The sequence below is a fragment of the Macaca nemestrina genome, chromosome 13 (assembly GCF_043159975.1).
Source record: "Macaca nemestrina isolate mMacNem1 chromosome 13, mMacNem.hap1, whole genome shotgun sequence".
In the NCBI taxonomy this organism is placed as follows: domain Eukaryota; kingdom Metazoa; phylum Chordata; class Mammalia; order Primates; family Cercopithecidae; genus Macaca; species Macaca nemestrina.
This window is the reverse complement of record NC_092137.1, coordinates 55,522,458-55,548,738: the sequence shown is the minus strand read 5'-3', so window position 1 is coordinate 55,548,738 and position 26,281 is coordinate 55,522,458. Positions and strand designations below refer to the sequence as shown.

Sequence of the window (26,281 nt, the reverse complement as noted above, 5' to 3'; positions counted from 1 at the left end):
CATCACGGAACATGCCGACATGTGATGTTTCCCCCAGACACCTGGCTTAAAAATTTCTCTCTTTTGTACTCTTTCCCTTTATTTCTCAGACCAGCTGACACATAGGGAAATAGAAAAGAACACACGTTGAATATCGGGGGTGGGGTTTCCCCAATAATTTGTCAATTGTGTTTTTTGTGTTATTATTATTGAGTTTTAGGAGTTCCTTGTATAGTCTGAATTAAAACCCTATTTGATTTGCAAATTTTTTCCCCATCTGTGGGTTATCTTTTCACTCTTTTTAATAAAAAAAAAGTGTTTCACTGGTTTCTTTTTTTTTTTTTTTTTTTTTTTTTTTTTTTTTTGAGACGGAGTCTTGCGCTGTCACCCAGGCTGGAGTGCAGTGGCCGGATCTCAGCTCACTGCAAGCTCCGCCTCCCGGGTTCACGCCATTCTCCTGCCTCCGCCTCCCGAGTAGCTGGGACTACAGGCGTCCGCCACCTCGGCCGGCTAGTTTTTTGTATTTTTTAGTAGAGACGGGGTTTCACCGTGTTAACCAGGATGGTCTCGATCTCCTGACCTCGTGATCCGCCCGTCTCGGCCTCCCAAAGTGCTGGGATTACAGGCTTGAGCCACCGCGCCCGGCCTCACTGGTTTCTTTTGAAATTAAAAGTTTTTAATTTTGATAAGTTCCACTTATGAGTTTTCTCTTTTATGGCTTTGCCTTTTGTGTTGTAGCTATGAGATCTTTGCCTAACTTAAGATCACAGATATCTACTCCTGTTTTCTTCTAAGAGTTTTACACATTCAGATACATGATCTACTTTTGGTTAATTTTTGTGTAGGGTGGGAGGTGGGGTCCAGTTTCATTCTTTTGCCTATGAATAATCCGGTTTTTCCAGCACCATGTTGGGAAAATACTTTGAATCCATTGAATTTTGGCCTCTTTGTCAAAAATCAATTGACTATAAATATTTAGAGTTTATTTCTTGACTTTCAGTTCTATCCCATTGCTAGATGGGATGTCTACCCCATGCCAGTAGTATACTATCTTGATTACTGTAGCTTAGTAGTAAGTTTTGAAATCAGAAGAGTGATTCCTTCTTTCTTTAGATTAGTATTAGCATGGTTTATCTTCTTCAGTCCTCTAACTTTTAATCTATTAGTGTCTTCCTATATAAGGTCAGTTTCTTCTAAGCAATGTGTACTTGGATCCTACTTTTCAAAAATACAATTTGAGGCCAGATGCAGTGGCTCACGCCTGTAATCCCAGCACTTTAGGCCAAGGTGGGTGGATCACTTGAGGTCAGGAATTCGAGACCAGTGTGGCCAACATGGTGAAACCCTGTCTCTACTAAAAATACAAAAATTAGCTGGGCATGGTGATGGGTGCCTGTAATCCCAGGTATTCAGGAGGCTGAGGCAGGAGAATCGCATGAACCTGGGAGGCAGAGGTTGCAGTGAGCCAAGATCACACTACTGCACTCCAGCCTGGGTGACAGAGCAAGAGTCCATCTCAAAATAACAACAACAACAACAACAACAACAACAATCTGACAATCTTTGCCTTTTAGTTGGGGTGCTTAGATTATTTACATGTAATGTTGTTGTTGACATGTTATGTTTTGTTTTTATTTATTTGTTTTTAGAGTCAGGATTTTGCTATGTTGCCCAGGCTGGAGTGCAGTGGCTATTCACAGGCACAGTCATAGTGCATTACAACCCAAACTTCTGGACTTAAGGTGTCCTCCTGCCTCAGCCTCTAGAGTAACTGGGAGTACAGGTGTGCACCACCACACCACCACACTTTGCTGGTGTGTTTTGTTTCCATTTTTCTTGTCTCTTCTTCTTCTTCTTTTTTTTTTTTTTAACCTTTTTTCTGCTTTTTCTGGCTTCTTTTGGATTAATTGAATATTTTTCTCCTTTGTTGACTTAGGAGCTGTATAACTCATTATTGTCTTATTTTGGTTATGCTGTAGATTTTATAGATGATATCTTTAACTTACCCTATTCTATTCTCAAGTGATATTATACCACTTGATGTATAGAATAAAAACACTACACATCTAAATACTTACATTCATAGCATATACCACATCTAGTCTTCATTTCTTTGTGTAAATCTATTTTTCCGGCCAGGCGCAGTGGCTCATGCCTGTAATCCCAGCACTTTGGGAGGCCGAGGTGGGCGGATCACAAGGTCAGGAGTTTGAGACCAGCCTGGCCAACAAGGTGAAACCCTGTCTCTACTAAAAATACAAAAATTAGCCATGCATGGTGGCATGCACCTGTAATCCCAGCTATTTGAGAGGCTGAGGCAGGAGAATCACCAGAATCCGGGAGGCAGAGGTGCAGTGAGCTGAGATCACTGCTTTCCAGACTGGGTGACAGAGAGAGACTCTGTCTAAAAAAAAAAAAAAAAAAAAATTATATATAAATTATATATATATATATATATATATATATATATATATATATATATATTTCCATCTGGTGTCATTTTACTTCTGCTTGAAAAGCTACCTTTAATCTTTTAGTGCAGATTGGCTTGTGTTACATTCATTCAGCTTTTAAATTCTGCATTTTACCTTCACTTTTGAAAGGTATTTTTACTGGGTATAGAATTCTAGATAGACTTTTTTTTCTTTCTATACTTAAAGGATTTTTGTTTCACTGTCTTCTGGTTTGCATTATTTCTGCTGAGAAATGTTATTTCATCTTTATCTTTGTTCTTCTGTACATATGTATCTTTTCTCTATTACTACTTTTAAGATTTTCTCATTTTTACTTTTTTTTGGCAATTTGATTATGAGCATTAGTATAGTTTTATTTTCATGCTTCTTATGCTTAGAGTCCATTGAGATTCTTGGATCTGTGGGTTATGATTTTCCTCATATATGAAAATACATAGCCATTATTTTTCAAATATGTTTCTGCCCCCGCCTCCCTTCTCCCCACTCACCATTCAGGGACATCAATTATATGCTTGAAGTTGTCCTACAGCTCATTTATTCTTTGTCCAAGTTTTAGTCTTTTATGTTTTATTTTGGATATTTTCTATTGCTGTCTTTAAATTCACTAATCTTCAATATCTAATCTGCAGTTAATCCCATCCAGTGTATTTTTCATTTCAGACTTTGTAGTTTTCTTTTTTTTTTTTTTTTTTTGAGACGGAGTCTCGCTCTGTCACCCAGGCTGGAGTGCAGTGGCCGGATCTCAGCTCACTGCAAGCTCCGCCTCCCGGGTTCACGCCATTCTCCTGCCTCAGCCTCCCGAGTAGCTGGGACTACAGGCGCCTGCCACCTCGCCCGGCTAAGTTTTTGTATTTTTAATAGAGACGGGGTTTCACTGTTTTACCCAGGATGGTCTCGATCTCCTGACCTCGTGATCCGCCCATCTCGGCCTCCCAAAGTGCTGGGATTACAGGCTTGAGCCACCGCGCCCGGCCGACATTGTAGTTTTCATCTCTGTAACTTTGATTTGAGTTTCTCTTATACAGCTCATGTTCTACTTAACATATTCCATCTTTTCTCTCCCTCATAAATATGAAATAATAAAGTTATAATAACTTTTAATATCCTTTTCTACAAATTCTATCATGTCAATTTTGATTTATTACATTTTTTCTCATTATGAGTAATATTTTCTTGCTTTTTTGCAAGTTTCATTTTTGATTGGATGCAAGACATTAAGAATTTTATGCCAGGAGCGGTGGCTCATGCCTGTAATCCCAGCACTTGGGAGGTCGAGGCAGGCAGATCACGAGGTCAGGAGATCGAGACCTTCCTGGCTAACACAGTGAAACCCCGTCTCTACTAAAAAAATACAAAAAAAATTAGCTGGGTGTGGTGGCAGACGCCTGTAGTGCCAGCTGCTCGGGAGGCTGAGGCAGCAGAATGGCATGAACCCGGGAGGCGGAGCTTGCAGTGAGCTGAGATCACGCCACTGCACTCCAGCCTGGGCAACAGAGCGAGACTCCATCTCAAAAAGAAAAAAAAAAAAAAGAATTTTACCATAATGGTGCTGGATTTTGGTAAATTCTTCTTAACCTTTGTTCTGGGATATAGGTAAGTTACTTGGAAACAATGTGATCCTTCTGGAGCTTGTTTTCAAGTTTTGTTAGGCAGGACTGGAGCAGTGTTTGGTTTGAGGCAAAACCTTTCTGAATATTCTACGTCATACTTGAGGATTATGAAGTTTCCCATTCCGGTGGAAGAGTTATTTTCAGCTCTTTCTAAGCTCTAGGGATTAGTCCCTCTAATCCTTCTGAATAGTTCTTTCCCTGGCCTTAGGTAGCTTCCTCACCTGCATGTGCTAATCAGTACTCAGCTGATGACCTGTGGGGGACTCTGTGCAGGTCTTTGAAGCTCTTACCCCAGGCAGCGCTCTTCCTTCTGGAAGTCTGCCCTGTGATCTTTATCTACATCGACCTCACCAGACTTCCAGCTCCATGTCCTCAATTCATGTTTAGTCCTCATGAATTGAGTTTAGTCCTCAACTAAACATGGAATGTTTAGTTCATTTGCTGTAACTAAACATAATTAACATAATAACTATTTAACAAAAGCATTGATATATTTGGTCTTAAGCCTATCATTTTGCTATATTTTTTCCAATTATTTTCATCAGTTCTTTGTTCCTTAGTTTCTTCTTTTCAATTTTATATTGTGTGAATTGAGTAGTTTTTAAAAATTCCCTCTTTTGTCCTATCTTGGCTTTTTGGCTACACTTCTTTGTACTATTGTTTTAGTTGTTGTTCTAAGGATTATAATATTCACTGCTTGCCAGAATCTACCTTGAATTAATAATTTACTACTCTACATATAATGCATGAACCTTACCATCATCTTTCTTCTTTTGTGCTATTATCATATACATTGTTACTATTTTTGCCTTAAATATTCACTTGTGTCTTAAGGAAACTATGAAAATAAAAATATGTCTTTTATATTTACTGAGGTAGGCAGCTGGATCACATCCTTGTAATCCACTCCACTTAAATGTGAATTGAATTATACTGTATATGTTCTTTAATACTGCATGTGTTCCTGAATTGTACTATTGCTTATAATTATATTGTTTTATGTCTTTTTTTCACTCAACATTAGTTGTGAAATTTAGCCTTGTTTCTACATGTAGCTGTGGTTTATTTTAAATCTTCTAGAATGAAATATACTACAATGTATTTATCTGTTCTGTGGTGGATGGACATTGAGATGGTTTCTAGTTTGGGGCTATTATAAACAGTTTTGCTATGAAAATATATCCTGGCCGGGCGTGGTGGCTCAAGCCTGTAATCCCAGCACTTTGGGTGGCCGAGACGGGCGGAACACGAGGTCAGGAGATCGAGACCATCCTGGCTAACACAGTGAAACCCCGTCTCTACTAAAAAATACAAAAAAATAGCCGGGCGAGGTGGCGGGCGCCTGTAGTCCCAGCTACTCGGGAGGCTGAGGCAGGAGAATGGCGCAAACCCGGGAGGCGGAGCTTGCAGTGAGCTGAGATCCAGCCACTGCACTCCAGCCTGGGCGACAGAGCCAGACTCCGTCTCAAAAAAAAAAAAAAAAAAAAAAAAAAAAGAAAATATATCCTGGTGCATGTATGTAAAGTTCTCTGGGATATGTATCTAAGATTGAACTTTCTGAGTCATAAGGTATGCATATCTTCAGCTTTTGAATATAATGACAAACATTTTCCCAAAGTGTCTGTATTAATTTATATTCTCAATGGTAATGTATACGATTTTGAAACTATGTTCCATATCTTTGATAATAGTTGGTAGTGTTAGACCTTTAAATGTTTATCATTCTTGTGGTCATGTAAATTTATTATGGTTTTAATATGAACTTGCCTCATTACCAGTGAAATTGAGTATCTTTTCATATATATGTGTACACATATACCCTTTTGTTAAGACAGGGTCTTGCTCTCTCACCTAGGCTGGAGTGCAGTGGTACAAACATGGCTCACTGCAGCCTCAACCTCCTGGGCTCAAGTGATCCTCCCACTTCAGTGTCTCAAGTAGTTGGGACTACAGCTGTGAGCCACCATGCCTGGCTAATTTTTAAAATTCTTTTGTAGAGATGGAGACTTGCTATGTTGCCCAGGCTGGTCTCAAACTCCCGGCCTTAAGCCCTCCTCCCATGCTGGCCTCCCAAAGTGCTGGGATTACAGGTGTGAGCCCCTGCACTCAGCTCATATATATTTTTGTATTTGGATTTCCTGTTTTATGAAGTACTTAAGATCTTTTGCCCACTTTGCTAGTGAATTGTCTATATTTTTCTCAATGATTTTTAGGAGTTACCTACGTATTGTAAATATTAATCTTTTGTTAGTTAAAATGAGTTACAAAAATCTTTTCTTATTATGATATCTTAAGATGAACAGAAGTTTTTAATTTTAATGTAGTGGAATTTATCAGTCTTTTCCTCTTAGGTTAATTATTTTTATGTATTATGTAAAAGTCCTTCCCTACCCTAAGTCATTTTTCATTTTTCTTTTTTCTTGTCTGAAAATATCATAGTTTTGCTGTTTACATTTAGGTTTTTAAGCTACCTGAAACTTGTTTTTGTGTTCAGTATGATTTGGGAGTTCAGTTGTTTTCTTTAATAGTAATTTTTTTTTTTTTTTTTTTGAGACAGAGTCTTGCTCTGTCGCCTGAGCTGGAGTGCAGTAGCTCGATCTTAGCTCACTGCAACGTCCTCCTCCCAGGTTCAAGTGATTGTCGTGCCCCAACCACTGAGTAGCTGAGACTACAGGCATGCACCACCACACCCAGTTAATTTTTGTATTTTTGGTAGAGATGGGGTTTCGCCATGTTGGCCAGGCTAGTCTGGAACTCCTGAGTCTAAGTGATCTTCCTGCCTTGGCCTCCCAAAGTGCTGGGATTACAAGCGTGAGCCACTGTGCCAGGCCCAGTTTTACTTTATTTTATTTGAGACAGAGTTTCGCTCTTGTTGCCCAAGCTGGAGTGCAATGGCATGATCTCAGCCCATTGCAATCTCCGCTTCCCGGGTTCAAGCGATTCTCCTGCCTCAGGAGTAGTTGGGAGTACAGGAGCATGCCACCATGCCTGGCTAATTTCTTTTATTATTGTTTTTTTGTTTTTAGTAGAAACAGGGTTTCACCATGTTAGCCAGGTTGGTCTCAAACTCCTGACCTCAGATGATCCGCCCACCTCAGCCTCCCAAAGTATTGAGATTACAGGCGTGAGCCCCTGCCCCCAGCCTTATTTTTTTAAACATATAGTTTCTCTATTTTAGTACTATTTATGTAAAGTCTGTACTTTCTCCACTAATTTGTAGTGCCACCTCAATGATCATATCTTTTGTTTCTAGAAAATTTCAAATCTGCTTGTTTTAAAAATCTGTTCCTCTTTATTATGGCTTCCATTTCTACCTTTATATTTCTAATAATTTTAAATATATAATTTTTTTTTGAGACAGGGTCTCAGTCTATCATCCAGGTGGGAGTGCAGTGGTGTGATGACAGCTCACTGCAACCTTGACCTCCTAGGCTCAAGTGATCCTCCCACCTCAGCCTCCCAAGTAGCTGGGAGTATAGGCACACCCACCATGCCTGGTTAATGTGTTTTGTTGTTGTTGTTGTTGTTGTTTTTGTAGAGATGACATCTCACAGTGTTGTCCAGGCAGGTCTCAAACTTCTGGGCTCAATCAAGCATTCCTCCCACCTTGGCCTCCTGAAGTGTTGGAATTATAGGCGTGAACCACTGTGCTCAGCCAAACATAGATATTTTATACTTTCTTTTATAGTCAGTTGTGTGTAGTTCTGAAGTATATAAATTATCCAGATTATTGGGTATCCTAACTCTTGCTCATGGATACGCTTTGATTTGTGTGACTGATAATTTTTATTTATAATATTGTAAGCTTTTTATATTGATAATATTGTGAACGTAATTTCTCCCCCACTGTGGGATTACTATGTATTCTCTGGAAAGGCTTTATGTTTGTCTCTGCCTGGTCTCTGATGTTTCACAGCCTTAAACTGATCTTCGTTAATTTCTTGGCTTTGGCTTCCTGAATCACATACATAACTGAAATTCAAACTTCATTCCCATGTGGATGTAGGTTGTTTTATTTTATCTAAGGAGAGGGAAAGATATAGCCAGGAATAGTAGTCCATGTGAGCCACACTGTCACGTTTTCAGAGTCTTAGATCTTTAAAGGCCCATCCGAAGTTTGATAGCTTAGAATCGATTAAAATTACTTAAATCTTAAAATACTTATTTTTTAGACAGTTGCTTTCTGTTTTTAAAAGTTTGTATAAAACCTAGTTTTTAAGACATATTAAAGCTCAAAGATATCATTGGTAGAAGCAGAGCTTCCAATAAAACAATGTTCACAGAAGTACATTCCTATAACATTTTCAGAAAATTTTAATAAATAGACTATTTTTAACTGTAGCTTAAACTGTTATGACCTAGGTATTAAGATACAAAGATTAGTAAGACCTAATCCTTTCAATGAGATAAAGGACTAACTGGGAAGAGAGATAAAGAGACAGACAAGTGTGGAACCAACTCATTCATTTGTTTATTCATTTACTCTTCATTCAACAAAATTGATTATCTAATATACGCTGGGCATTGTTCTAGGTGCTGTGGATGTAGCAGAAAATAAAACCTGCAAAAATGATTTGCATCATGGAGCTTATATGTAGTGTGATTCTAGTAATATGAAGAAAGTTCTCTGGAAATTCAAAAAAGGCGTATTAATAGTTTGGCATTTCTACCCTCAACTGTGTCTGCTGTCTTCATGTAGACACCTTTTGTTTTATTTTTTTCAGAGAATAATCCTCAGCTTTTTCTAGGTACTGGAAGGGGGTATCATCTGACTGGGTGAGGGGTAGCTTTTTAAACAGCCTTTCAGCCAAGATTTCTAGTTTCAGCTCATTTCATTACAGAGGTTCCTGGTGCTGGCAATTCCTGAGGCTTTCTGTGTTGTTTGGTGTGAACTGGATTGCTTCTTCTTGGTTTTCCTTATTGGTAGTTTAAGAATCAAACTTTTTTTTTGAGACAGAGTCTCCATCTGTCATCCAGGCTGGAGTGCAGTGGTGCAATCTTGGCTCACTGCAAGCTCCGCCTCCCAGATTCATGCAGTTTTCCTGCCTCAGCCTCCCAAGTAGCTGGGACTACAGGTGCCTGTCACCACGCCCGGCTAATTTTATGCATTTTTAGTAGAGGCTAATTTTATGTATTTTTAGTAGAGACAGGGTTTCACCGTGTTAGCCAGGATGGTCTCCGTCTCCTGACCCTGTGATCTGCCGGCCTCGGCCTCCCAGAGTGCTGGGAATACAGGTGTGAGCCACCGCTCCCAGCCAGGAATCAAACTTTTAAGGCTCTTCTATGCTAGTTTCCACTCTCTATTTTCTGGTTTTCAGAATTTTGTTTGTTATTTCCTTTTAAATTTGTTCTTATGAAATCCCTTTACTATTATTTTAATGATTTTAGTGAACTAGAATTGAATGTGTGTGTTCAGTCTGCCATCTTTACCTGAAAGTCTAATTGAATTGCCCTTAATCTTGTTAATCTATAGTAGGTATAGGAAATCTTTTTTTTTTTTTTTTTTTTTTTTGAGACGGATCTCACTCTGCCGCCCAGGCTGGAGTGCAGTGGCGCGATCTCAGCTCACTGCAACCTCCACCTCCTGGGTTCAAGCGATTCTCCTGCCTCAGCCTTCTGAGTAGGTGAGATTAAAGGCACGTGCCACCACGCCCAGCTAATTTTTGTATTTTTAGTAGAGATAGGGTTTCACCATGTTGGTCAGACCGGTCTCAAACTCCTGACCTTGTGATCTGCCTGCCTCGTCCTACCAGAGTGCTGAGATTACAGGTTTGAGCCACCATGCCTGGCCTAAGAAATCTTCTGCCATCATATGTGTGTGTAAATGTATATATATTTAACTTATCACAAAACATGAAGAGGATAGAATGTTATAAAATGTTGGGTAGGAGGCACAATACCTTTGTTTCAATTTTATCTTTAGTATACACTTGCATTGTGTTCTTTGAGCAAGCTACTTTATCTACTTGAAATTCAGTTTTATTACTTGAAAAACAGGAATGTTGGCCAGGTGTGGTGGCTCGTGCCTGTAATAGCAACACTTTGGGAGGCTGGGGTAGGCAGATTGCTTGGCCCAGAAGTTCAAGACCAGCCTGGGCAACATGGCAAAACTCTGTCACTGCAAAAAATACAAAAAAATTAGCCAGCCGTGGTGGCACATGACTATAGTCCCAGCTACCCAGGAGGCTGAAGTGGGAGGATCACCTGAACCTGAGAAGTTAAGACTACAGTGAGCCATGATCGTACCACTGCACTCCAGCCTGGGCGACAGAGTGAGACTCTGTCTGAAAAAACAAAAAGAAGAAGAAAAGAAAAGAAAGAAAACAGGCCGAGCGTGGTAGCTCATGGCTATAATCCCAGCACTTTGGGAGGCCGAGGAAGGCGGATCACCAGGTCAAGAGATCGAGACCATCCTGGCCAACATGGTGAAACTCCGTCTCTACTAAAAATATAAAAATTAGCCAGGTGTGGTAGCATGCACCAACTAAATGGGAGGCTGAGGCAGGAGAATCGCTTGAACCCAGGAGGCAGAGGTTGTATTGAGCTGAGATTGCACCATTGCATCCCCGCCTAGCAACAGAGTGAGACTCTATCTCAAAGACAAAAAAAAAAAGAAAGAAAGAAAGAAAGAAAAGAAAACTAGGAATTTTAATGATACCCACCTTATTAGAGTTATTGGTTAAGACCAGTTGATAATTTCAAAGCACTATACAAGCTTTAGGGGTTTTTAGCACCACACCACTTATTCAGAATTAATTTTATTTACAATACAGTATATCTGAGAGTTGAGAAATAAGTTTAAAAAGTCTGTGAACAATTAAAAAATAGATATTATATATTATCTTGTGAAAATCCATACATTTCATTAGTAGACCCTCAATCAGATGCAGAATCAATTTTTATTCTGGTTTTACCAGCTTTGATATCTATAAAACTGGATCATAGATCAGTTAGACATGATAGAGTCTAAAGTTCAAGCTAGACTTGATAGAGTACAAAGCAAGAAACAACTTTTTTCTTCCTCACCATTGCCCTTTAAAAGGACTGTGTTGACGTTCCTATTTATTTTATTGGATAATATCTTGGTCATGTCACATAGCTTTTTTTCACTCACTTTCAGATATTAATAGTTTTATGTTTAGGTACCGAAAAGTCTAGTCTAAACTAAATAGAAACTGCAGTCTCTTGTTTAATCTAAAAATTTTCCTGTTACCCTGGTTTGGCTCTGGTTTGGCTCTAGAACCTGTTGAGGCTCAGGAGACATGTTTGCTTCTTCTTTACTCTGCTGCTCCCTCCTCTTCTAATCACTAGGCAGCTTTACAGTGGGGTTATATAAGGGACAGGAAAGGTCTTACTCAACTGGTGCAGTGGTCATTTGGCTTTGATGTTTCTTGGGTGTGGTAGATGCCCAATGATGGCTCCTAGTTGACTGCTTTAGTCTTTGCTTTTTAGGGCCTTCCCTCACTGGGGACTTTCTGTGGTGCCTTTTATTGATTCAGGAGGTATTACTTTAGCTGGCTGCTTATGACTCCCCTTTAGCTACTTCTGGTGGTGTGTACCCCCAAAGACTCTCAGGTGGGGTTATCTGACCTCTCCAAGAGAGCCTTTTCAAGACAACCAGCCTACCTGCCTTTCATGGAATCTCCTTCACCCTGGAGGAACATGCAATCTTGTGGAAGTAGAATTTGCTTGTACTTTAATTCTCTTTACTCACTCTAGCCTTTCACCTTTACACTTTCCAGGCAAATATCAGGCTCTGGTCTTTTTGTTCTCTAAATTCCAAGACATCCATATCCAGTTGTTCTCTCTAAACTGTCTCACTTGACTTTGAAGAGGAGAACTAAATAAAAATCTAGGAAATAAGATATGGTGGTAAATTTATTTTCTGCTTACAAAAAGGAAAATAATCTAATGGATTAAGAATTCAAATTAACAGTCTTCCTCCCCTGCAAGTTCAAACATTGAGTGTACATACAGCTTAATAAAAAATGAATTGTAGTCATGCTGATTTGGGATTGGCATACTTTATTTGGTCACTGGCTGAATCTACATGTAAATTTCAGGATCCTAATTTGTCATTCTCATTGAATTATTTTCCAAGTTAGGTTATGTTAGTCTAAGTATATACCTTTAAATGTCCAGTTTTATATTTGCCTCATGTGATTGGTCATTAGAGCAGGTTAGTTTGCATTAGGAATTTTATCCTCAGTGTATCTGCAGCTGCACCTTTTGTTTTCTTTGGTTATGACCAAAGAATGAGGTAAATTGGCCTCATTAACAGGAGAACCCTATGACTTAAAAGAAAAATATATTATCTCACAGTTCTGGAGGCCAGAAGTCTGAAATCATGGTGTCAAGGGTTCATTCTTTCTGGAGGCTCTAAGGGAGATTCCATTTCATGCCTCTCTCCTAGCTTCTGGTGGTTGTCAGCGATTTTTAGCCTCCCTTGGCTTGTAGCAGATCATTCCAATCTCTGCCTCCATCTTCACATGGCCCATGATATTTAGTCATTATCCAGAATATAAAGTTTAATCTATAAGCATGAGTTAAAAATTATAAATGTGTAATTTTAGATTGTTAAAGTTTTAGAAAAGCAAAGGCACGAAAATAGTAATATGAAATAAGAAAAAGCAAACTATTTCTTAAAGTATTTGACTCAGAAAATTTTCTCCTTTCTGTAGCTGTTGGAAAAATTAGAGGAAAGCCTCTTCCATTACTCTTATTTTTTGAGGCCCTCTTTATCACAAGTCATGCTTTTCGATGTCCTGTTGATGCAGCTCTAACCCTGGAAGGAATCAAATGTGGATTATCGGAAAAACGGTTAGATTTAGTTATCAATTGGGTTACACAGCAAAGGTAAGCAAAATTAAGCTTTTAACTTAATTTTGACATTTGGTTAATAAAGTTGTTTGTTCTAAAAATATTAATAGTTTTATCAATATGTTACTTGAACATTTACTTCAGGTCCCTATGCAATTAATCAGAAAGTGTTTAGTGGTCGGGCATGGTGGCCTATGCCGCTAATCCCAACACTTTGGGAGGATGGCTTGAGGTCAGGAGTTCAAGACCAGCTTGGCCAACATGGTGAAACCCTGTCTCTACTGAAAATACAAAAATTAGCCAGGCATGGTGGCCAGGTGCAGCAGCTCATGCCTGCAACCCCAGCATTTTGGGAGTCCAAGGTGGGCAGATGACTTGAGGTCAGGAGTTCAAGACCAACCTGGCCAACATGATGAAACCCCATCTCTACTAAAAATACAAAAATTAGCCAGGTATGGTGGCACACGGCTGTAGTCCTAGCTACTCGGGAAGCTGAGGTAGGAGAATCATGTGAATCAGGGAGGCAGAGGTTTCAGTGAGACGAGATCGCGCCACTGCACTCCAGCCTGGGTGACAAAGCGAGACTCAGTCTAAAATATATATATATATATGCATTTAGTTTCCTGTAGAAATCTAATTTTCTTAGCAAATACACAACTACATTCCAAATAACTTTATTTTCATATTGACTATTATCGGGGTGATAGAAATTGACAAGAGTTATCAATAGACATAGGCAAAGGAGAGGAGATCCTTTAAAGTAACATTTGCGGGAAGATGGCTCCCATCTAGAGCAGAGAACAGAACAGCATCATTTCAACCAAATGTTTGGCTTTTCTGGTCTATGAACTTTCCTCACTAGTTACACAGCTGCAAAGGGTGAAAATCCTATCAGGTCATCTAAGAAATGAATCCTAGGTTTTCCTGTGAGCTTTTTTTCTCCTCGTGGATACTTCTGGCTATAAGTAGAACAATCGCTATGCCTGCTGGCTTTTCATAATTATGAGCAAACCATAAAGCAATTGTAGGAATGATTGTAAGTACACACTGACACTGGGGATATACATATTCATATACATATCTATCACAATTATAAGCTTGGGAGCAAGTAAAGACCTTTCATAGAACATTCCTGTGTGAATACCTTGGGGTAGGGCAGAGTCAGTCTTCAATTTTCACACAAAGAAGAACCACATCTTGGCTGGTTGCAGCAGCCCACGTCTGTAATCCCAGCACTTTGGGAAGCCAAGGCGGACGGATCACCTGAGGTTGGGAGGTGGAGACCAGCCTGACCAACATGGAGAAACCTTGTCTCTACTAAAAATACAAAGTTAACTGGATGTGGTGACGCCTGCCCGTAATCCCAGCTACTTGGGAGGCTGAGGCAGGAGAATCGTTTGAACTCAGAGGTTGCGGTGAGCCGAGATTGTGCCATTGCACTTCAGACTGGGCAGCAAGAGCGAAACTCCATCTCAAAAAAAAAAAAAAAAGAAAAGAAGAAGAAGAACCCATCTTAGGGCCTGAGAGCCTATTCCCATGCACCTAAAATTACCATGTTTGGCAAAATTATACAGTTTATTCAGACATTGACTTTTTATTTAGAAATGTTTTGAATTTTGTTAAGCCTTGAACAAAACAAGAAAATCAGTTTTGTTAGCTTATAAAGAAAATTTGAAGGCTGGTCATGGTGGCTCATGCCTGTAATCTCAACACTTTGGGAGGCCAGGGCAGGAGGATTGCTTGAGCTTAGGGGTTCAAGATTAACCTGGGCAACATAGGAGACCTCATCTCTATAAAAAAAATAAAATAAAACAAAATAACCCAGACGTGGTGGCACATGCCTGTAGTCCCAGCTACTTAGGAGGCTGAGGTGGGAAAATCACTTGAACCTGGGAGATCAAGGCTTCAGTGAACTTGAGCATGCCACCGCACTCCAGCCTGGGCAACAGAATTAGATATTGTCTCAAAAAACAAACAACAACAACAAAAGTATACACTAGGGAAAATGAGAAAATTATTAAACGAATTATGTTAAATTTATTTTGAAAGTCTATCAGTATTTTCTAGTACCACTTATAGGTTATGTACTCTGTTAGAGTGGTCATTTAAAATTGCTGTTATAATAAATCAGATTTTTATATAGTCTTCAGCCCCTCCCTCATTGATTTCTCACAAAAAACACTGGAATGTTTTTCCCCAGTGTAAGAATAAAATAAGTGTGGAATGTTAAGTATTACCTACACAACAGAGCCAGTTGCCACAGAGTAAAAGCTTGCATTGCTTTTTACATACTTTCTAATTTCCTGTTCTGGTAATAGCACTAATGTCAGAGAAGGAAACCATTAATTAAAATGAAACTTTATAGAATGTGTGAATGACATCTTTATCAGATGAATAAAAGTATATATATTAACATTGTCATCTCAACAAAAAAATTGACAAACTACATAACTTATTATAATAAGTGTAATCTCTTTTTTAGTACTGTTAAAATTGACATTACAATTTGAAAACAAATACTTCCAAACTAAAAAGAAAAAGTTAATCTCATCCCAAAATACCCCACAGACACACCCAGAGTAATATTCAACCAAATATTTGGGCACCCTCTGGCCCAGTCAAGTTGACACATAAAATTAACCATCCCAGGAAATGTGTGCTTCCCATGTCTGCAACTTTAGTGTTTGTGAGTCAGGAAGTTTTGACTGACTTGATTATCATAAACAGGTAGGACTGTTGCTATATAATGGAGCAGAAAGGAATATTTTTGGCACTCAGGTTCCCTATTTCCTTGAAGAGAACTTAAGACTTAGATTAGGGTGCAGATCATTTACTAATAAACTACTCCTCAGGAAAATTTTTAAGGGGAGTGAAATAGGATAGGACTTAGAAAAGAGCCAAGCAGGATGTGAACTCAGTTCAAGTCTGGTATTAGCCATTATCACAGGGAGAGGGTAATAGAGCATAGACATTACACAGAGTTCTTTCCTTTTATTAAGGGGCTGGCCTTTTGTAACCCCTATCAGTCAGTCCCTGGGGGTTGAGTGTAGACTACTGGGGGTTGTGGATAGGCATAATTTTCTAGGTGAGGAGGCTACAGACACCTGAGGACAATTCTTCAGAGAAGGGGGCAACTGTGAGCTCTTAGTAGTCAGCTGGAGAAGGGGCACCAGTTCAGTAAATGGGACCTGGATGAGGCACCAGAACAGTGTCTACCATAACAACGAAACAACTTACGAAGATCTGTCAGAGAATAGATAGCAGCTGCTTGTACTGTGTCTTTGTGAAGATGGGCTGGGCTGTGCATATTGGAAGGCAGAGTAGGGAAAGGCCTCCCTGTCATCTGTCTAGTAGTTATAGCCTGCTGCTGGCAGCATAAGGGCTGTGCTTACTTGGCTCTGAATGCATAGGGATGTAGAACACATACTAGGGAATAATGAAGAGCTCTCATCTTTAAGAAGGGTATCATAAAGAGATAAATGGACATTAGTAAGCAAGCACTTCCTAAATAAAGTCATGACTTAGAAATGTCCCAAACATAAAAATGGTAGGTTTGCATACTACTACCTACTACCACTCATTTCAAATCCACCATTTCCCCTATACAACTTGATAAAGCTATCTTGATGGCACTATTTACCAGTGCAAAGTGTTTCTCCCACCCATTCTTATTATGACCTTCATTTACTGTCCACATAATAGTTAATTTTTTTTTTTTTTTGAGATGGAATTTCACTTTTGTTGTCCAGGCTGGAGCATAGTGGTGCAATCTCGGCTCACCGCAACCTCTGATTCTCGGCTTCAAGCGATTCTCCTGTATTAGCCTCCCGATTAGCTGGAATTACAGGCATGCGCCACCATGCCTGGCTAATTTTTTGTATTTTTACTAGCAACGGGGTTTCTCCATGTTGGTCAGGCTGGTCTCAAACTCCCGACCTCAGGTGATCCACCCGCCTAGGCCTCCCAAAGTGCTGGGGATTACAGGCCTGACCCACCGTGACTGGCCTGTTAATTTTGCTTTAGGAGATTTCTTCTTCATATGTATGCCCTTCTTTTCTCTCTTTGCGCCCTTCTCTCTTTCTCTGCCTGATCATGTTTCTACACCCTCCACAAAAAGTACTTATCAGGGAGCACTGGAAATGGTTTGGACTTGATGACATCATCAGAAAGTGTATGTTCTTTACCAAAACCTGTTTTAAAAAGTTCTAGTGCAGGCCGGGCGCGGTGGCTCAAGCCTGTAATCCCAGCACTTTGGGAGGCCGAGACGGGCGGATCACGAGGTCAGGAGATCGAGACCATCCTGGCTAATATGGTGAAACCCCGCCTCTACTAAAAAATACAAAAAACTAGCCGGGCGAGGTGGTGGGCGCCTGTAGTCCCAGCTACTCGGGAGGCTGAGGCAGGAGAATGGCGTGAACCCGGGAGGCGGAGCTTGCAGTGAGCTGAGATCCGGCCACTGCACTCCAGCCTGGGCGACAAAGCGAGACTCCGTCTCAAAAAAAAAAAAAAAAAAAAAAAAAAAAAAAAGTTCTAGTGCAAAGACACTTCAGATAAGACTAAGTTTCTTACACATAGTGATGGTTCTTGACCCATTCTACCTCTTAGTTGTAAGAATTTAAATTCTTTAATAACTATGCAGTTCTGTGACTACATGCATTGAGGAAATGCCACTAGTTTTTTTTGTTTTGTTTTGTTTTTGAGACAGAGTCTCGCTCTGTTGCCCAGTCTGGACTGCAGTGGCCGGATCTCAGCTCACTGCAAGCTCCGCCTCCCGGGTTTACGCCATTCTCCTGCCTCAGCCTCCCGAGTAGCTGGGACTACAGGCGCCCGCCACCTCGCCCGGCTAATTTTTTTTTTTGTATTTTAGTAGAGACGGGGTTTCACAGTGTTAGCCAGGATGGTCTCCATCTCCTGACCTCGTGATCGGCCCGTCTCGGCCTCCCAAAGTGCTGGGATTACAGGCTTGAGCCACCGCGCCCGGCCGGAAATGCCACTAGTTTTAAGGATCCTGAGATAATATAACAGGGAATATTAAAGGCAATTCACATTCTTCATACTTAGTCTCTGTTTCCTGGCTTCTGCCTCTGATTATCTGGCCTCTATCACATAGCTACCTTAAAAAGCCTTCCAGTTCATTCCCAGAAGCTCAGCATAGAGCTAGCCCTTTAGCAGCCTGCCTAATGGGCTAATCATGGCTCTCTTAGTCATTCTTACCTGTGAAAAGTCTAATCACTTGGTCTACAAAGTCTAAATTTTAAGGAACCATCCTTTACTGGTATTACTTCTCTTAATTGCAGACATTGCTCCCAGAAGATAAATATCCTCTGAAATTTTAACTTTGCAAACTCAATCCTAGAAAGTAACAGTAAATAAATTTTATGCATGGATTTAGAGATTGTATATTACCTTTATTTTGACATTAAAAATTTTTAAACCAAATTTATAATCCAATATGTCTTAGATTACTGTGGGGTTAAGCATATTTTATTTTATTTATTAGCTGTTCATATTCTCCAGAGCTAGCCTGGTCTCAGATCCACTTTCAGAAGTCCCAGAAACAGTCCTCTTTGAGTTAGGAGTAAGGGTGAGAAAACCCAACAAGGGGACTTTAGGAAAACAGAAAGAGGGTATGATGAGGTGATTGGAGGGAAAAAGGGGGAGGGAACTTCCCTGGCCCCCTTCCCAGCCCTGGCCTTCTCTGAGGTGGTGACCCTTAAAAAAAATGGCATTAGTAAGATAAATAAATACTAAAATACTGGCGTTATGATTTTGCTACAGTATTTCAGTCACTACATAGACTGAAATAATTAACTTGTTCAGCCTCAGAAATTGTCGCAACTGTAGCTACTAAAGCCTTTATTTTGGTATTAAAGTGTGGAAATCAGAGAACTGCTTAATTAAATAATTGATTTGTACTCAAGCTGCCTTTTGATTTAGACTCCCCCCTCTGCTGCCCACCCCAATAAACACAGAAGGCTTTATTTACTGAATTTTCAGTAAAGAGACATCGTGTAGGGGGTTCAGGATTTCATTTTAATGTTACCAGCATTTTTAGATGTATACAGACACCAATATCATACGATTGCCGTTATTTTGTAGCTATTAATTAAAAATATAAAGTATAATTTTCATACCATTAGTAATTAGAAGTGATATCTTTAATCATGCACAGATGTTCTTTTGGCTATGCTTATAGTTTCTAGGGAATTTACTCTGATAGTACAACAGATGATTAACTTCAGTTGTGTATAAAGGTGGTACACTAAAATAGGACAAGTGAAATCTATTCTGTTGACCCATCTCAAAAGAACTGCTTCTTCGGTCTTTCCTAATAGGCACAATTATGTCCATTTTCCCCTCTTGCCTCTTATAAATCTATAACAAATTTAAAAAATAACAGTGCTGTCACACTTTCTGTTTTACTTTTGGTAAAAATGCTTGCAATATCTACCTCTATGAGCTGAAATTGCTGTCACTATCTATAACCAATATTTAATAAGCTTTTATATTCCATAGGGTTTAGAATCTCGATAACTGCTTGAGAATATTAAGACCCCCAATTATGAGAGCATTTTTGTTTACCTCGTAATTTTTAGACCTATCAGTCTTTTTAGGAGAGTTTTAATCTTGTTTGTGGTTTTTTTTGAAACTTGAGCTTTTGAGGAGCCAAAATGTCCTCCTCCAAGGGAATACACGCTGATTTTTTGTTGTTGTTGTTGTTGTTAAATCTCAGATATGTTTAATTTCTCCTACATAATCAATGGCCTATTAAATTGTAACTTGGAATTCTTGCAGGCAGTAGAAAATCCAGTTCTACTGTGCTGAATTTTCAAATATTTCAGCCTCAGCCACTCATCAGGAATTTTCTAACGTATGTCTTATTGATCTGCTTGTTCTAGACTGACATTTTCTGAGGAGGCTGGGGATGTGATTTGTGATTATGGGGAGCAGGATACTTATAACAAGGCCAAGTGCCTGGCTTTAGCTCAGATTATCTACAGTGAATGTGGCCTGCACAAGAAAGCTATTCTTTGCTTGTGTAAACAGGGTCAGACTCATAGGGTCATGGAGTACATACAGCAGTTCAAGGACTTTACTACCGGTAAGTTAAAATGTCTGCCATTTGTATACATTTGAATTCTGGACTTTAATTGTAAAATTACCCATGATAGCAGGCACTACTTTAAACTTACGTTATAAAATCAATTTTATATATACCAATAAGTGGGAAATTTGTTTTGTAATTTTTCATGAACACAGGTAAGCTGGAGCTGATTGGCTTTCATGCTAGATGTTCAAAAATATTATGTATTTCCTCAAAATAAAAACATTTAATAATCCAGATAGTCCTGGAAATATACAGTTTTAAAGATAAATTTATACAGAGTAGAATACTACATATGTGATTTTTAAAAATAACTTATTTGTAATATTTTATTTTATTTTTTATTTATTTATTTTTTGAGACAGAGTCTCACTCTGTTGCCAGGCTGGAGTGCAGTGACGTAATCTTGGCTCACTGCATGCTCCATCTACTGGGTTCACGCCATTCTCCTGCCTCAGCCTCCCAAGTAGCTGGGACTACAGGCACCCGCCACCACGCCTGGCTAATATTTTGTATTTTTAGTAGAGATGGGGTTTCATTGTGTTAGCCAGGATGTTCTCTATCTCCTGACCTCGTGATCTGCCCACCTTGGCCTCCCAAAGTGCTGGGATTACAGGCGTGAGCCACCGCGCCCAGCCTGTGATATATTTGAAGTGTAATATAAGCATTAGAAATGAAGAATTTCTAATTTATTTCAAAATTTTAAAACACAATTGAGCAGTAATCTGAGATTACAATTGAGCAGTCATCTAAGAGAACTGTGGACCTTAGGGTGACCCTAGCTGGATGAGCAGATCTCTTACTCTGGATCTAGTTTGGCAATAACTCTGAGTACAGGCATTGCTGACATCTCCCCATCTCCCAGGCCACTGCCCGTCCTGATTTGCAGGCTGTGTATCCCAGTTCTAAGAAGATGCAAAATGGGGCCGGGCGCGGTGGCTCAAGCCTGTAATCCCAGCACTTTGGGAGGCCGAGACGGGCGGATCACGAGGTCAGGAGATCGAGACCATCCTGGCTAACACCGTGAAACCCCGTCTCTACTACAAAATACAAAAAAACTAGCCGGGCGAGGTGGCGGGCGCCTGTAGTCCCAGCTACTCGGGAGGCTGAGGCAGGAGAATGGCATAAACCTGGGAGACGGAGCTTGCAGTGAGCTGAGATCCGGCCACTGTACTCCAGCCTGGGTGACAGAGCGAGACTCCGTCTCAAAAAAAAAAAAAAAAAGAAGATGCAAAATGGAACCAAACATAGCTATTTTAGGTCACATTCTTCCAGGAAAAAGGAGTTTTAGTGGTTGTTGAATCTGGTCATTTTCAAGCAATTAATTGACTTTTTCTTAGAATCTATATTTTTTTTAAGTTACAAATTTCTTCATTAATAGCAGCATGCCCTATACTATTATTGTAATAATAGCTAGGCTTTTTTCCATGGATTATCTCACTTAATCCTTATTTTGACTCTATGAGGTAGATTTTGTTATTGTCCCATTTTATAGATGAAAAAAATAGTATGTTTCCATACAGAGGCTAAGGCACAGCTAGAGGTAAGTGATTTGGTTGTGTAGTGACAGGACAGAATCTGGCATAGTAGGTATTAGTTAATATTCCATTACCTAAGTATACAGTTTCAGTTTCTGTGTTGTTAACTATTATTTTTCCATAGGTAAGAATTATATTAGTTAATGTTTAGACATGGGATATAGATTTTAATTACTTTTAGAATTTAAAAATTTTAGGGATAGGATCTGTAGTCCCAGCCACTCAGGAGGCTGAGATGGGAAGATCGCTTGAACCCAGACATTCTAGGCTGCAGTGAGCTGTGATTGTGGCACTGCATTCCTGCCTAGGCAAGAGTGAGACCTTATCCCATAATAATAATAATAATTTTTTAAAAAGAAAATGGATTTTGAAATGTAGTAAGCGAAAGGGATATGAGGAATTCAAGACCAGCCTGGGGCAACATAGTGGGACCCTGTCTCTATATATTAAATACATTTTAAAAACCCAAGGCTTTCAGAGTTAAATTATGTTTATGGTAGTTCTTGAAAGGCTCTCAAAGTTATTCTGAAAATTACCTCTATTGTGGCCCCAAAATAATATTTTTACTTAAAAAAATTTAGGAAGTTAATACAAAGTTTACAAATTTGAGACTATAGAGTGGGGCATGGTGGTGCATGCCTGTAGTCTCAGCTATTGGGAAGGCTGAGGCGGGAGACTGCTTGAGCCTAGGAGTTTGAGGATATAGTACACAACCATTATGCCTATGATGAGTGATGCACTCCAGCCTGGGCAGCACAGTGAGACTTTGTTTTGAAAAAATTTAAGAATACAAATCATAATTGTAGCTTTAGATTACCTCAGTGGTTAACTAGTAGATTAACCCATATGGAATTTTTTTTTTTTGTGGTCAAATATAGGCAACTTCATATGGCTCCACCTCTAGCTACTTGAAATAGCTAATGGCTTCTTAAAGTTTTCATTTTTGAATTTCTAAATACTTGATAGTTTTAGGAAAAAAATTACTGAATTGCATTTTCTGTGCAAGGCACAGAAAGACATTATACTCACCAGAATTTGGTCCAAATATGAGCAACAAGATATAGACAAACAAACTGTAGTATTAGATGGAACCTTCGAAATTATCTCCACTTCGGCCGGGCACGGTGGCTCACGTCTGTAATCCCAGCACTTCAGGAAGCCGAGGCGGGCAGATCACAAGTCAGGAGATCGAGACCATCCTGGCTAACATGGTGAAACCCCGTCTCTACTAAAAATACAAAATATTAGCCAGGCATGGTGGCGGGCACCTGTAGTCCCGGCTACTTGGGAGGCTGAGACAGGAGAATGGCGTGAATCCGGGAGGCGGAGTTCGCAGTGAGCCAAGATCACACCACTGCACTCCAGCCTGGGCGACAGTGAGACTGTCTCAAAAAAAAAAAAAAAAAAAAAAAAAAGAAATTATATCCAATTCTAGCGCTTTTCAGATGTGAAAACTGAGTTCCAAAAGAGTAAGTGACTGCTGGAGCTATGATTAGAATTCAGGTTTCCTGATAGCCAATCTATATTTTTATTATACCACATTTCTTTTCGTTATAATTATTTGATTGTATTTTGGAGACTCTTATGGGTAGTTTTCCTTTGTTTTTTGCTATGCTGAGCATGATTTTTTTTAGTGGGGGCTAGGGGATAGTACTGTTGAGTTTAGGTTGGAGTGGGTCATTGAGGGCTTTGAAAGGATTAGAAAAACTGTTGATTGGCAGGTATAGACATTAGCTAGTCCTAGTTTCTAGTTGATTTATCATGTTAGGATGTTGAGATAAAGTTCTTTCATTTTTGCCTTCAGATGACCTGTTGCAGCTATTAATGTCATGTCCCCAAATTGAATTAATTCAGTGTCTCACTAAAGAGTTGAATGAGAAACAAACATCTTTATCTTTTGGTCTTGCCATACTTCATCTGTTCTCTGTAGATAAGAAAAAAATTGGCATTAAGCTACTTCAAGAAATAAATAAAGGTGGGATAGGTAAGTAGAGTAAAATGTTGTGGAAGAAATAGTAGTGGGTTATTTAGGGAGAGGTTCAAGATGATTATGCATGAGTTAACTCAAATTTCCCTAAGAGTTCCTTCTTAGCAAGAGTTAACTTTAGGAGTTTATAAATATAAAGATTGCCATGTAAATAATAATCCGTTGGCAATAGGATATGTTTCTTGAGAGAATTAAAATGAAGAGATAATCTTTATGAAGCCTGAGGGAGATGTTACAATAATTGTAATCACTAACACTAAAAACTTTATATATATTGACATGTGTATATTTAGCTATCTTTTATATGTATTTTAAATGTTATGTAGATATAAACTATATGTTTTAATTCCTAAACCAAATGTCTGTGTGTTCACATATGATATTCACTCTGAACCTAACTCTGCTGTGGATTAGAGAATAACTGATTAGGCTGGGTGTGGTGGCTCACCCCTGTAATCCCAGCACTTTGGGAGGCTGAGGCGGGTGGATCGCTTGAGCTCAGGAGTTCAAGACCAGCCTGGGTGACATGGCAAAACCCTGTCTCTATGAAAAAAATACAAAAACTAGCCAGGTGTGGTGGCATGCACCTGTAGTCCCAGCTACTCAAGAGGCAGAGGTGGAAGGATCGCCTGAGCCCAGGGAGCTCAAGGCTACAGTGAACCGTGATTGTGCCACTGTACTCCCTGCCTCAAAAAAAAAAGAGAGAGAGAGAGAGAGAATAATTAAAACTCACTTTTATTTTCTTTTCATTAATTTAATATAGGAAGTTGAGCAGACAACTTGATTTTAAATTACTTGAAAACATATTTTGGAAGATAACTATATTTTGAAATTATCATTACAAATATCAACTAAAATATTTTTGTAGAAAAATGATAATTATGGTAGAAATAAAATTATAGTGATGACAGTGTTCTAAAAAGTGATCCTCTTTTATGAAGTACCATAAGTAATGCAGGTAATAGATAAGAAATGAGTTCCATAAACTGATAGATCACTAAGATATTTTTAAAAGTAAATAATATTAAATTTCTTTAACAAAATGATTTTATTTCCTTAAGAAAAATATTTGTTATAGAAACCCCATCATTAAGAGGTCTCCATCTAGAGACAGGATGAAGAGTTTGTCAAAGAGTTTCTTAAGTCCTTGGGTTAGCAGCACTAAGGCATTTATATAAGTGTTTGAAATCATGAAAACTTCACCTATAGGTCCACAGTTATTTGATAGTTTCTAGTGGTGCCTTATAGACTCTTTGAATAAGAATGAGCCCACATTCATCACTTTCTGAGCTCCTGCCTTATAGCCTTCAACATCTGCTACCATAACAAGAAGGCAATGAGTGGAGACATGGAATGTGAGAAGTGGTAAAGGGTTGAATTGAGACATCAAGAGGTTAATGATAAGGGAGGAGGAGAAGGAACTAACATGAATACTTACCATGAGCTAGACTGAGCACTGCATGTTATATCATTAGTCTTAGGGGAATCAGGTAGAGTTTAACAGTAACTGAGTTGAGATTATATCCTTTTCTATTTTTGAAAAATCACTAAAGTATGGATTATCAAATAAGTGCCATACTGTAATATTGTATTTTTTTCCCCACAGATGCAGTAGAAAGTCTTATGATAAATGATTCATTTTGCTCCACAGAAAGGTGGCAAGAAGTGGCAAATATATGTTCACAGAATGGCTTTGACAAATTATCTAATGACATCATGTCTATTCTTCGATCTCAGGCTGCAGTTACAGAAATTTCTGAAGAGGATGACGCAGTTAACCTAATGGAACATGTGTTTTGGTAGTTCTATGTCTTAGCCAGCTGAGGGAGCTTGTACAACACTTTATGTATGCTGGTTGGGCAAACTGATTTTAACATAACTAACTTATAAATAAATTTAGAGTAAGCTCTCAGAAATAAATCACACTTTTGTTATGATGACATTTGGATTTGTCTTTGAAATATTTATACCATTGCTTCCTTTTTCGCATATGGTCATTTCTTATATTGAATCTTGATAAAATCCAAGATTATAACTTTGTGCGAAACAGTGTAGGCATTTTTATCTAAGGACAGAAGCTAATGTCCAGATATATTACTTTCTGATGATGTAATATGATAGCAAGAACTAAAGAAGGTGCAGGTAGTATCCTGTATATTAGACTGTCTTCCCAAATGTGAAATGCTACAAGCCTGACTTGACAAGAAAAGCAGGATATCATTTCAAGGTTGGACTTGCTGGCAAAAACCTGGAGTACAGTAATTTTGTATTGCTGATTTAAAGATGTGCCCCATGCTTTGATATATATAAATATGGCAAAGCTTAAGCTTCTAGTATAAAAGCTGGGAATCTTGGCATAGTATTACTTAAAGAGAGGACCAGTCGAATTTTGCATAGAAGTAGACCTGTGATACCTATAGGTATGGAAAATATGTCATAAGAAGTGGTTTTGGATGATTTCAAGTATCTGAATAAGTATTTGATTGAAAATTCTGAAAGTTCTGTGCCGTGGACTGTTGTAATATTTAAAATATTTAATGATTAGTATGGCATGGGCACAAATCGAACAGAACAGATACCTGATTAATCAGAACAGCCTTTAGCCCTTATGCCACACCAGAGCATACTAGCTAAATGTTAGCCTGGACCATGGAACATGGTTAAAATGAGCTGCTGGCTGGGCAGGGTAGCTCATGTCTGTAATGCCAGCACTTTGGGAGGTTGAGGCAGGAGGATCACTTGAGCCCAGGAGTTTGAGACCAGCTAGG

General features: G+C 39.1%; 1 protein-coding gene across 5 annotated transcripts in view; it reads left to right on the top strand.

Moving 5' to 3' along the window:
* LOC105465050 (clathrin heavy chain linker domain containing 1) overlaps positions 1-25,453 on the top strand; it is a 67,116-nt gene extending 41,663 nt beyond the window's left edge. For all 5 annotated transcript variants that reach the window (XM_011713256.3, XM_011713258.3, XM_011713255.3 and 2 more), the window contains 4 exons: positions 12,745-12,919; positions 19,783-19,985; positions 23,331-23,510; positions 25,120-25,453. In XM_011713256.3, coding sequence (XP_011711558.2) covers positions 12,745-12,919; positions 19,783-19,985; positions 23,331-23,510; positions 25,120-25,316 — 755 coding nt within the window. In that variant the 3' untranslated portion in view covers positions 25,317-25,453. The remainder of the gene's footprint in view (positions 1-12,744; positions 12,920-19,782; positions 19,986-23,330; positions 23,511-25,119) is intronic.
* Positions 25,454-26,281: the final 828 nt, after the last annotated feature.